The sequence below is a fragment of the Strix uralensis genome, chromosome 5 (assembly GCF_047716275.1).
Source record: "Strix uralensis isolate ZFMK-TIS-50842 chromosome 5, bStrUra1, whole genome shotgun sequence".
NCBI lineage: Eukaryota > Metazoa > Chordata > Aves > Strigiformes > Strigidae > Strix > Strix uralensis.
Genome location: NC_133976.1, coordinates 75,436,686 through 75,448,743, shown reverse-complemented (window position 1 = coordinate 75,448,743; position 12,058 = coordinate 75,436,686). Strand labels below are relative to the sequence as shown.

The following is a 12,058-nucleotide window of genomic DNA, read 5'->3' as shown; positions in this document are numbered from 1 at the left end:
CTTCCCTCCCTCAGTATTGCTTAAGATGCAGGTTTAGGTTGTCTGCTCCCTAACTCAGTTTGCATCTGATCACTTCAGACTGAGTCATGTTTACAAGCAGCCCTTCTCTCACTGGGTAAAGAGCCATTGCTTCTCAATGGCAATATTTATCCACTCTTTGACCTTACAGATTATAAAAAAGTGAAATAAGAATAGATTTATTATAGAATATTTTTTTATTATTATTATTATTTTAAACATTCTTTTAGTTTCTCTGAAACAACTGACAAAACAGGTATAAATTCCTGGGCTGTATTGGCCAACCCAAAATCTTCACATTAACTATATTTTTGCATCTAGAACCAATTGTCAAATTTGCCTGAAGGGTCTCAAGGTTCTCTTGCTCGATGGAAGTTGCAAGGTATAGAAATGTTACACAGTCTTAGATACAATTACTAATTTCAGGAAGAATTCACCCTGCACATCAAACTCTGCAGGTTTGCCTTTGCCAGTTCTCCAGGACTGTGTCACAGAGGCATTGCAGTTCAGGCTGGGGAGCTCAGTTTGTATCTGACTAGCAGAGGGTGGGGAAACAATATGCAAGCAAGGTTTGGGAGCACAGAAAATCCTAGGTGTGTGGGTTCCTATGAGATACAGGGCAAACTGATGTCCATCTACAGGTCATGCATGCATCCAGACAATAGATTCAGTCCTAAACCTCCAGTACTTTATGCCCCACAAAAAGCATTAATAATGGCAGAGTCGCAGAAAAGTTTATCCACTAGAAGACTAGAGTAGAAAGCCTAAAAATTCTCAACTTGAGTCTGAATCCTACAGTTACTGAGGGCACATGAATCAGTACAGAGATCAGCCCATGCCTTATAAATAAGTAACGTTGATGGATCACGATGGAAGAACCATGAAAGGCAAAAGATACTGTTTAGAAAACAATGATTATTTATTTATCATCAGTATTGGGACCCTGAAACAATAACAAACTGTTCAGCAACTTACAAAAAGGTCTTTTGTACATTTGTGTGCATGTCAGAAAGAGGAGGCTGCTGATTTTCTCAAATGTTCAAATGGCTTTTGGATAATGGGTGGAGCAGCTACTACCTTCTGCAGTCCTTATTGGAGAATTAGAGTTGCACGAAGCTTTTTAACAAGTTTTTATCTTGAGACCAAGTATAATCTGTGTTGGAATTGCTGCCCTGTGAATTCCAAGCTCAGGGCAAAAGTAGGGTAAAGGTAGATACAAAGTAGAAGCCAAAACTCTAGCAAAGAGACAAAATCTGGAGGAGCTGCAGATGGTTTGATTTTTATTTTTTTAAAGAAGGAATACCTGCAAATTTTCCTCTGTGCAGGAAACAATAAATTGTTAAGTTTAATAATTTTGCATTAGAAAAGAAACCTGTATTTGAGACATTCAGACTATCAAACAGGAAGAAAAGAATCCTGAAACATATCTCTCCTAGTTTATGAAAACAGGAATTATATTGCTAGATGATGAAAGAAAAAAACTTTCCAAAACATGGGGATGAGGATGCAACACAGCTACACCTGTGCTTCTGAATTTAAAAGAAAAATTATCAAAAGATCACTATGCTCCAATTTACAAATCTCTACATGTTATGGTGTGATAATAATTTGGATGTTCTCGTGAGCCCTACATAAACTGAATGTCTTTTTAATTGAAAAACTTTTCAAAACAACAGATTGAAGAATAACTAAATTAAGAAAGCTATTTCAGGTAACCGGTTGGGGATAGAAATGAGGCAGTGAGAGACGTTTTGTGGAAATCTGGACACAGGTGAAGGAAAACGTGAAGTGGAAGTTGGAGTATCTGAGGAACCGGAGAAGAAACCCAAGGAGAAGAAAGCCACCAGAAAGTAAAAGAGCATGGCAATGATGAAGGAGATTCTCCGATCCAGAAATCTCTTGCTCGTTGTTCTCATTCCACTGCTGTTGCTTCCTCTGCCACTCTTATACCCCAGCAGTGTAAGTACATTTTCATTTTCTTTTTAACAAATCTTCTGAGTGCAGTAGGTAGTCATGTTGGATAAGTCTGCAGTGTGCAAAAAGAAAGGCAAAGATCTAAATAAGCATAGTTCTTAGAAAAATCAAGGACTCAAATTTGAAGGACTGAGAAGCCATCACAGTAAGAACCAGAGCTACCTTGAGTCATGTCACAAGCAGAGCTGAAGAACCAGGTGAATCTAATAAAGCACTACTTTAAAGCAGGAATGTTGTATCTCTTCTTTTTCTACAATAACGTGTTTGTGGAGGGGGGAACAGAACAAACATATCCATAGAATTCTGAGATGTCCTTAAAAGGAATACTTTTAGTGTAATTAGCTTTTAGTGATAAGTATGCATGGAGGGACTGTCAATTTAGTGTGGGTTTATAGGGTAGCAATTCAAGTGAGGCAGGAACTAGGACTCAGTGACAGACATGTAGCATCATACATGGCATAGACTACTCTGAAGCAGCTGTAGGTACCTCTACTGAAACATTGCAGCTCTGGCAGTGGCTGGTAAATGATGGCTCAGAGACATACACAACAGTACAAAGAAGGGAATAGTCTGCGCTTAACACACAGACCAGGGAATGGTAGTGAATGCAGCTGCATTCCTGATGCTGTTTTGGAGCTACTGAATATTCTTGCCCATGAGATTAGCTTTTCTTTACGCACACCTCTGCAGTTGTAAACTATAAAATAACAATGTTTTCCTACCTTACAGAGATGATGTTTAACTTATCAAAATTTGCAATGCATTAAAAATTCTACAGCTGGTGCTTCCATAATTCTAGAGAGAACTCTGGCCAAATCATGCAGCAGTTTCCATTCCTTCCTCTATCCTGCTAAAGATTAATTCTTCCTTCTAGTACCAGAGGATTTATGAATACTACTACTTTATCAAATAGAAATGCAAAGGATTAGAAATTGTATAGCTGTTTTCAAAAATAAAACTGTAGTATTTGGTTTGGAGAGAAAAACAGGACTCATAGAAAGGAAATGTTCCTACACCACTGAACTGTATGTTGCACTTTGAATGAATTTTTCTGCTCTGAATTTCAATGTATGTCATCTCGACTGTCCTCTTATAGCAGTTTTCCATCTCTTTGAGAGAGAGGAAATAAATGATAGACAATCATGCATTTCTTCAGAGAACAGCAGGGCTCACCGTTTCACAGAGGCTTGTTTTAAAAGAGGGTTTAATCTCCCCCAATGTCACTGGAAGGGTGACATAAGAACATATATACTCCCGGGCATGTCCATATGGCACTGTAACAGCATCATGCTCCATGTCCCTTGAGAATCTCTCCTAGGAAACATTAGATTCATTGCACTAAAATTTGTCATTCATGTTTGCTTCCTACTGGATTCAGAGGCACAGGATGCAATAAGGAAACTCTTTAATAACAAGGGAATTGTAATAGTGTCCTATGGGTGCTGAAACAGAAGTTCACTGACAGTATTGTTGCAAGAATTGCTATTATACAGTACAAGCTCCTCTGCGCTATTACTCTGCACCTCATGCATTGCTTTACTGCTAAGTGATATGAAAAACCATCAGATGTTTTACACCCATCATATATACATGAATGACCACAGATGCTAAAATATAGCTGTGAATCTGATCCAGAGTTGGACAAATGTTTGTAATGATATTAAGAAAACATCTACACCAAATAAACTCAGTTGACAACACACTATTGAAGTGGTTTAGTGTAGTATTTATTTTGTTACAACCCATTGACTATGATCATTTCTTAAACCTGAAGATTAAATTTGTAGCCTGCTGACTTACTTATATTTTCATTTATCAGAAAATTGTATTAGTTTTCTGTCTTTCTTATAGAGATCAGTATTACCAGGTGGTTTACATTTGCATTTCTACAAGGAATCAGCTTGCAGCTTCTTTGATGATATCAGCACAACTCTGGAAATGTCAAAGGAACATTACATGTGTAGTGGCAAGAGCGATCAAAGGGAGCATGGGGACTCAGAACTGTTTGTAGATACGGCTGATGGGAATAATGTCCACAGCTTATTTTCTATTATTTTGTGTCAAGATATGGTTGGATAAAAAATAAACCTGAGAAAATTTGCTTGAATTCTTCATCCCTTTCCAAAGTTTATATCTGACCTATGACTTGTACAGCAGGTCTGGGACATGGATGAGTGCCTTCCAGGTCATGACACATACAGAAAGAAACATTGTGTGCTTTACAAACTGTGGTTCTTTTTCATTCTGTCCTTATTTCCCTCATTGTTAACAGTGACATGGGATCATTTTTGCATCTTTTTTTTCATCTTTATCCACCTTTTTTCATAAAGCCACCAGTGATACCATAAAGCATGCCACATGAATTCAGTCAGTTGTGGGCAGGGTCTCCTATAACTGTTGATCCTGTGGCCACACCGAACCCAGTCAAGCACATGTGAATGACTCCTCAAAAGTCAGCAAGAGTTCCTGAACATTGTGAGACCTGCAGCATCAAGTGATGTTGTCACCTTGACATACCAAATCAGCAGAATGGACCCTAAAGCACAGAACACACTCTGAACAGCCACGGGTAGCATAATTTCATTCACCTTTGTATTTATTTACACAAGCTGAAGGGAGGGAATTATAGTCTGATCCCATCACCTCAAAGATGGTAGTACAGAGGATAGACTACCTCTTCCTTGCACAGATTACCCACATGCCTGCATGCAAAATACGCAGTGCACAGCCTTAAGTGGGCAAGTCTCCAACACAGAATTTTTCCTTCTTTGTAATCACTCTGAGATCCTCAGATGTTTTAGTTACAAAAATTTTATGCATGACCCTTATTGTAGAATTTTTAGCCATGGCTTCCTTTCAGTTTTTCTTTTCTTTTCCCCTAAGGGACTGACTGAAGTCAGGTGGTAGTCCCTCCAACCATCACATGTTTTCCTATTCCCTGCTTCAAGCCCTGAAGTGGGTTTGACAGTAATTTTTGTCTGTACAACAAGAAGTGAGAAGGGTGAAATAGTTAAAATTATACAGCCACTACTTCAGTCCAGTACTTAGTAGCTCTGGTGACCATTAAACGTATAAATTCAATTTGATTAAATAGAAGAGATTAATATGATTTCTCTTGGAAATGAGCTGGTTTAAAGCACTGAGAAAAGAAAGAAAAAAAGTTGCTAGACAAGGTGATTAAGTTTTTAGTGGACATTATCAAACTTGGCTTTCCTAGTACTTGCTACCCAGTTTTATACCATTTAAAAATGTGCTCTATTTTAGTTTTGTTTGTAAACTGATTACAGCATAGTGCATAGGAAACACAAAGACTCAGTGCCTATCCCAGATGGGTTTTGATAGAGATGCAACTTCCCTTTGTCCTATTGCATTTCCGTTGTCTACTTTATTGCTACACACAGAGAGCAATAGAATATAACAATCTATGCTCAAAGAAATTAAAGAAAAGTATATTTTTGGAGTAAGAAAATAGTTTGGAATAAGATTAGGATGAGATTAGTTTTATTATTTTGTCAAAACATATCTCTTGGATCTTATATCTGCACTGCTTTAAAATAAAAATCAATACTTTTTCATTAAAAAGCATTATTCTCCTCACACAACTGCTGGGTGTCATACAGACCCCATGCAAACATAGTAGTTTTTTAGCAGAAACTAATGAGTTAAAAAATAAAAAATGTGTCAGTCACTAGGTCACAAAAATGACCCTACGCTCTGCTCTCTGTGGAATATTAACCATGAAGTATAATGTAGTTAAAGGCAACTGAGCAGCAATTTGGCTAATGATTATGAGCCAATCCATCAGCTCCGTGACTCTCATCCTAAAACATTTTGTCTTCCTAGTAGAGAGTGCTAAAAATCTCTGATGCATATCGTCTCACTTTTTAAATTATTTCCATTTTTAAGTCAAAATAATTTGTTTGGTTTTTTACTGAGTGATCACTTGAAGTTGTCACAAAGTGAACACCAGTCTTTGCAGTTTCAAACAGCAGAGCAAATCCATTTTCTGAAATGCATACTTATAATCCATTAATATTAAAAAAAAACCCTCTGATCTCATCCATTCTAAGCCAACCTTCTCTAGCTTCTCTTACAATTTCTTCTTGGTAGCAATGAAGCTACAACTCCAATACAATCTTTTATTGTAATATTTTATTGAAGGACCTGATCATAGAGGACTAGTGAAACCTGTACTGAAGAGCTTAAAACCTAAACCACTCTTCTGTAATATTTAAGGGAGAGAAACAAATAAGCATATTTCTGTGTGGTTCAGAGTACTTGTTGATCCATACAGGAACAATCCAGAGCTAAATTTCTCCAATAGCTTTTTTTTTTATAGTCTCTAAAGTAATTTGAGTTCATCTGATTCAAGGAAATTCTTTTTCCTGATAGCTTTATTTCAGTTATTTTGGTGGACCTGCTTATCTGAATCAGAACTGTTTAATGTTACACTTTTCTGAAATAAGAGTCAGAGCAAGGTCTGGCAGCTAATTTAAACCCAAGCTTCTTAGTAAGCTGGGCTGCAATTTTTAAGCAAGTAAAGGAAATTGCACATAGCAATCTATCTTAAATTTTTCTCTGGGCTGTGTTCTGTCTGTTGTTACTATAAGCTATACTAAAAAAGAGGAACAGCTGATTGTGGCTTTTTGTTAGAGGTAATGTAGAAAGGACATGTATAAATGTGAATTTAAATACAACCTATTGATTCATTCCATTGAACCCACATCCCTGTATAGTCTTACTTTAGACCTTATTCACAAAACTGATTGTAAAAATAATGAAGTGTAACACACACTCATTGATTTACATAAGGATCTGTGGGAATTGCTTGTGTGACTTCTTGAATGCCACTTAATTTGGGAGTCATCCAGTCAAGAAACAAAAGTAATGAATTTTTATTTTAACACACTCAAATAGCATTTGTGAACAGTGAATTTTCTAAACAATAACCATTGTGAGCTATGAATCCATATGGCTCAATAAATTCATATGGAACATCCAGTGAATAATGAACAGGTAGATTTATAGAGGCTCTAAATCAGTGCAGACTGACTAGCTTCCACAGAATTTCCAGTTAAACCCATTACAGGAGCTATCTTTAAATTTGGGAAAGGGAAGGAAAAACAATTTCCTGAGGGTAATTTCTGTAATTATTAGCAGGAAATACCCCCAGGTTTCTAAGCACAGCAAATTGACCCCAAGGAGAACTCCACTGAATGCCATAAATAAAGACATATCTATCTAAAAAATGGACCAGAAGACTTTGGTGGACTAACTGTATTTTCTTGTAAAAATATTCAGCAGGTAGTACTTTTCTTCATCATATACCAGCTCTCTGTGAATGCTCAGCACGGTGTTGTCATGACTTTCTCTCCCTGAACCTTGGACAGCAGCAAACGTGTTTGATTAACTCTTTTAACCCATTGCCTCTAAGCCTTTCAGGTCTGTGGTCTTCTTCCAAGGGTCTGTGGAAATTACCTGAGAAAATAAAATCAACTGACAGAAAACGTAGGTTTGCCCACTGTTTAAAAAGGCAATCTTCCAGAGTATTTCCCAAAAGAGCCACACTGTTTTATCCACAATATGGCAAATGTGAACATTCTCATCTGATTCTGAAAACTATGGGTTCCTGTTCTTGTCCAATATTGGAGAGAAAGGCATGTAGATATATTAGCTCCACAGGACCAATCTGAGGAGTCATGCTTGAACACTTGGTAAATATTAGATTATGGAAATCAAACAAAATTGTAAATACACTTGGAACTGTTATTTTGCTGATAAATATGTTTATCCCAATGTTTTGCCCTAGCCTATGTGCAAAACCTTTCATTTGCATCATCTGCTGGAACTGGCCTTTCAAGTGGTAACCTAGATTTCACACCCAAACAGCTGCATCTTAGTGGTCCTTAGGCAGTCCTTGTTGAGTTTTATAAGTGCAGGCACCTGCAGTCTGATGAGTCCTATGAATGTGTTCATAAGGTTTCCAAAGCAGGGGCTGGGGCAGTAACACGTCACCTCTGTGCTTTCTCCCTACAGGAAGCCTCATGTGCCTACGTGCTGATCGTGACAGCTGTATACTGGGTTTCTGAAGCGGTACCTCTTGGTGCAGCAGCCTTAGTCCCTGCTTTCCTATACCCACTTTTTGGAGTCATGAAGTCCAGTGAGGTCAGAGCAGTGTGCACTTTTTTATCATTTAATATTCGTTATCTCTGTGAATTATTTGAATAAAACTGATCTTAGTGGACTAGCAAGACTAAGAGGTATGGGAGGAAGAAGTGTACATCTTGTAATGTGTAACTTGGGCCAACCAGCTCTTTCTTCTACTGAAGATAGATATAGGAAAGGCTATATTCGCCAAGAGGGCTGTTCATCCTGTCAGCTACTGCACCACTGATAATTCCCCAAACCCATTGCAGCAAAGAATCCCATCTTTTCCCTCCTCCAAAACCATGTAAAAAGCAGTTATGGGATAAACTGTAAAGTTTCCTTTGAATTATATTTATTATAGATGATGTATAAGGGAAGAGGCTACATATTCTAAAACCAGTTACCATTTACTGTGTAAGACTAGATAATTTTGTTACCCAGGTGAATGTCTAGTCCTTTTTTCAAGCTGTAACCTTAGTGCTGCTTTGTAGCCATGAGTTCTAAGGCAAAGGAGTAGCTGTACAAAAAGTTTCTATGATCAGTTCTGAATTTGCTTACTTGGGGTTTTTTCTGAATGTTACTTTCTTTCATGATATGCCAAGGATTTATTTTACTTCACCTACAGCTTTTTTTCCCCTGGTTTTTTCCTCTCATTTTTGAGGGTGAGGGGGCATCACACTTGATTTACAAGGACTAGAAATACAGATAAGAACACAGAAGAATATATAGCAACCATAAAATTATTGAATTTCTAGCACAATCTAGCACTGGGCATACCCATAAATGGATGGAGCCAAGCATGAACCAAGAGTTTTATGACCTGTCTTAGTCCTCCCAGTGGTGTAACAACTATGTAATATAATCACATACATTTCCATAATGATACAGTTAAATATTTTTCAGGATTTTGTTTTCCTAACATAAAGGTAAAGTAGTTACACATTTTCATTATGAAATTCTGCAGCATATTGGAGAAGGAAAATCTAAGGGCAGCCTGATGGAAATTCAATGTAACATCAGATTAAGTGACAGTGAGATTACTGCAGAGAATATATTATTTGCTTTAAGAACAGTAACAAAACCCTGTATTTTAAAATAAACAATTCTGATGATGCTGCAGTATTTCCAGTCTGCTGTTCTGGAGTGCCAAAGAAACCCAGGGCTCTTGCCTAGCGGTTTAAGCTACAAATAAGTCACAGGGGCTTAAGAACATGAGCCAGTGTGTTGTATATGTGTACATGTGTATTAATAAGAACATTAGTATTCACTTGGTTCTTCAAAATGACTGTGAAAAGAATAAAGGAAAACAACAGATTCTTTGTGCTGCTGGATTGATGGATTCCTTTCATTCAGTCCAAGATCTTTTTTTAACAAAGTAGCAGGAAAATAAAGTAAGTTAATGAGAAAGAAACCAGTGGAAGAAAGCCAAAAAAGTTCTGGCACACAGCTGTGATGGCCAAGTCTATTTAGGTCACCGCTGGGATTTGTTAAATACATATAATTAAATACTTAACTTGCTGCAGCTTTCACAAAACAACATTAGTGTCATTCTTGCACTTTTATGGAGGAGTGTTAGTATAACTGAGGACAATGGAAAAAACACTGCTTCTACTGATTTTAATTGTTTAATTGTTTTAAAATGCTGGCACCTACATTTGGTTAGAGGAATAGTTTTAAAATGAAGAAACAATGTTTTTTTAAAAAATATTCCAGCAACAGCTTGGGAAAAATTTCAGCAGAACTAAATGAAAAATTTATCTGAACTCTAAGCATCTGTTTGTAACTTTTATTTTCTCCCATTTTGTTTGCTTCACACAGGAGAGAGAGTATGTGTGAATGTTTTGGTTTGCTTCATTTGTTATTTGTTGCAGTCGCTTCACAGAACATTTTCTTGTATCTTAGCAAGCCCCACATTCAAAAATGCTGCTTTGGAGGACCATACGTGGAATGTTTTCCTGAGCCAACTGATGATTTTTGTTCAAGTCCTTTCATTTAAAGTTCTCTTTCTTGAAACTCTGCCCTATTTTCCTGATACAATGGAGATGGATTTCCATTGTGAAAAGTTCTGGTACAGGGTTTGTGGATCATCACAACAATATCCCAACCTTTCTTTGTTGCATTCAGAGAGCATGTCCCAAAGGACTTTTTTCTGAAACTGTAGGTTCTAGGGATGCCACATTTTGCCCAACAGTTGTACAAGACGTAAGAAATACAAACAAGATAGACAACAACATCTCCAGAATGAAAAAGCAGACGAAGCACATGAATTAGCTGCCTTCAGTACAGAGGTTTGTCTGTGGATGTTTCAGTCTGGGCCTAGAGGAGTATGATTAACTGCAGGCAGTGAACAGTGAACTCAAAGAAGTAACATTTCTCTTGATCTCTTCAAAGCTGAGAAACCTACTTACGAGTGGGCATAGAGCCTTGTTATTTGTAAACACAACATGAAAGAGATTAAAAAGAACATTTTAACTTATGAATTCCTCATTTTCTCCAGCTTCCTGTCAGTCTTTCTCTAGGCGAAAAAATCCACAATACTATTTTTCTTCTCATTCAGTGTACTCTCTTTGTAGGGTATTTACTGCTTTTTTAACTGACTATTTCCCCCATGCCCTTAATACAGGTGGCTGCTGAATATTTCAAGAACACCACTTTGCTCCTCATGGGCGTGATTTGTGTGGCAGCTTCTGTAGAAAAGTGGAATCTCCACAAACGAATCGCCCTGCGCATGGTCATGATGGCTGGAGCAAAGCCAGGCATGTGAGTGAACCTTTGACTTCAGGGTAATCTGAGGTTGACAGCAGCAGCTTGAAAGAGCAAATAACAACTTTGACTTTCCCATCCCTGGGCAAAAGCTACCTTGGTTTGGTGCTCTTCTTCCTACTCACCTTTCCTTTCAGAGTTTGAAAGCTTAAAAATTTTCTCATCCTCTTTCTGCCACCTCCTACTCCTTGGCTTGTTGTCCCTCTGCTTTCCATTTTTCACTCATACTGATTTTAGTCTCTCTGTTCCTTCTTGGCCTGTTGTTTAGTAAACACAAAAGGATGCTTAAATCCTGTATATGCTGAAAATCGCTGTTTGTCACATCACATGCTGATTTTCACCTGGGGCAGCAAACGGCTTCCAATGATATATTGTCTTATGACAGTTCTCAGCACAAGGCAGTGTTTTATCTGTGCACAGCATGATATTTTGGAACCCACAAAAAGAAAAAGACCTCATGTTATTATCAGCTTATTAATGAAAATGTTTGGCAAGGAGACCTTTAATATTTCTGAAAGTGCCTCAAGGAGATTTCCCTGTGTTGTACGCCAGGTTGCTTCTTTGCTTTATGTGTTGCACCACGGTGCTCTCCATGTGGCTTTCCAACACATCCACCACAGCCATGGTGATGCCAATCGTGGAGGCAGTGCTCCAGGAGCTAGTGAATGCTGAGGAGGAGCATGAGGTCATCAGTACTGCAGGCAGCACCATTACTGAAGAAAACGAGCCAATAGGTATTTGTCAATATTGGTCATTCTTTTCTCATTTGTTTAACAGTGACCAGACTCATTGATACACATTATTCAAATTCTATCAAGGTCAGAGCTGTCTGACTTGTACTGCCAAAGATGCTTGTCCAGACTCTTTCTTTTTGTACTCTGATATTTCTTTCAAAAAATGAAAGAAAGTTTCAAGATGTAATTGGAAAATCGGAGCTGGGAAACTATTTATGTTGAATTAGGCCATGTGTGTCATAAACTCTTAGGTCACAGGATTTCACGAGGTTGGAAGGAAACCTCTGAGAAGAAAGTCAAAGAAATGTAGAAGAGGCCTGAAAGTGTACTCTGTGACAATCCTACGCTTGCCCATTCTACCCCTGACGTTCCAGGCTGCCCAGGTCAGAGCAGGTGCCACAAAAAAACATTGATAAGAGTTC

At 37.8% G+C, this 12,058-nt stretch overlaps 1 protein-coding gene across 1 annotated transcript in view; it reads left to right on the top strand.

Annotated features, from left to right (window-relative positions):
- Positions 1-1,084: 1,084 nt before the first annotated feature.
- Positions 1,085-12,058, top strand: part of SLC13A4 (solute carrier family 13 member 4) — a 26,543-nt gene continuing 15,569 nt past the window's right edge. Inside the window, exons 1-4 of the mRNA XM_074871763.1 lie at positions 1,085-1,977; positions 8,029-8,157; positions 10,763-10,899; positions 11,455-11,636. Coding sequence (XP_074727864.1) covers positions 1,879-1,977; positions 8,029-8,157; positions 10,763-10,899; positions 11,455-11,636 — 547 coding nt within the window. The 5' untranslated portion in view covers positions 1,085-1,878. The remainder of the gene's footprint in view (positions 1,978-8,028; positions 8,158-10,762; positions 10,900-11,454; positions 11,637-12,058) is intronic.